The following is a 524-nucleotide window of genomic DNA, read 5'->3' as shown; positions in this document are numbered from 1 at the left end:
AGCAGTGTGGTGGTCAGTTCACTTCAAAGATGGAGGGAATGGTAATCAAGCTTCGTTACTTCCTTCAGATATCATGCATACAATTGTGACTTAAAATTTGTAGTTTTTTACTTTCAGGTTACTGATTTGACGCTCGCAAAGGAAAACCAGAACCACTTCCAAGAATATATCGGCAACAACCAAGCTACCAATCCTGGGATAGATTTGACTGTCACTGTTCTTACGACTGGATTTTGGCCAAGTTACAAATCTTCAGATCTGTGTCTTCCTGCAGAGATGGTGTGATCCTTTCTCTTTTAATGAATTCCCTTTTTTCCCACCTATTTAACCGTGTTGTTTTGGTTTGGATAACTCATGAATGATCCTTATTTGAGCAACTTTTGTTTCAGGTGAAGTGTGTTGAGGTTTTCAAGGAGTTCTATCAAACCAAAACAAAACACAGGAAATTGACATGGATTTATTCTTTGGGAACCTGCAACATAAATGCAAGGTTTGAGCAGAAACCAATTGAACTAATCGTGGGA

The 524-nt window shown here is 38.5% G+C and overlaps 1 protein-coding gene across 1 annotated transcript; it reads left to right on the top strand.

Moving 5' to 3' along the window:
- Positions 1–6: 6 nt before the first annotated feature.
- LOC140966178 (cullin-1-like) lies at positions 7–518 on the top strand (the record flags this gene model as incomplete). The annotated part of the gene is made up of 3 exons (XM_073426531.1): positions 7–41; positions 118–279; positions 390–518. Coding segments are annotated over exons 1-3 (303 nt in total), but the record flags the coding sequence as incomplete, so codon positions are not given.
- Positions 519–524: the final 6 nt, after the last annotated feature.

The sequence above is a fragment of the Primulina huaijiensis genome, unplaced genomic scaffold (assembly GCF_012295235.1).
Source record: "Primulina huaijiensis isolate GDHJ02 unplaced genomic scaffold, ASM1229523v2 scaffold200883, whole genome shotgun sequence".
In the NCBI taxonomy this organism is placed as follows: domain Eukaryota; kingdom Viridiplantae; phylum Streptophyta; class Magnoliopsida; order Lamiales; family Gesneriaceae; genus Primulina; species Primulina huaijiensis.
The sequence above is the reverse complement of the archived record's forward strand: the minus strand, read 5'-3'. Positions and strand labels throughout refer to the sequence as shown.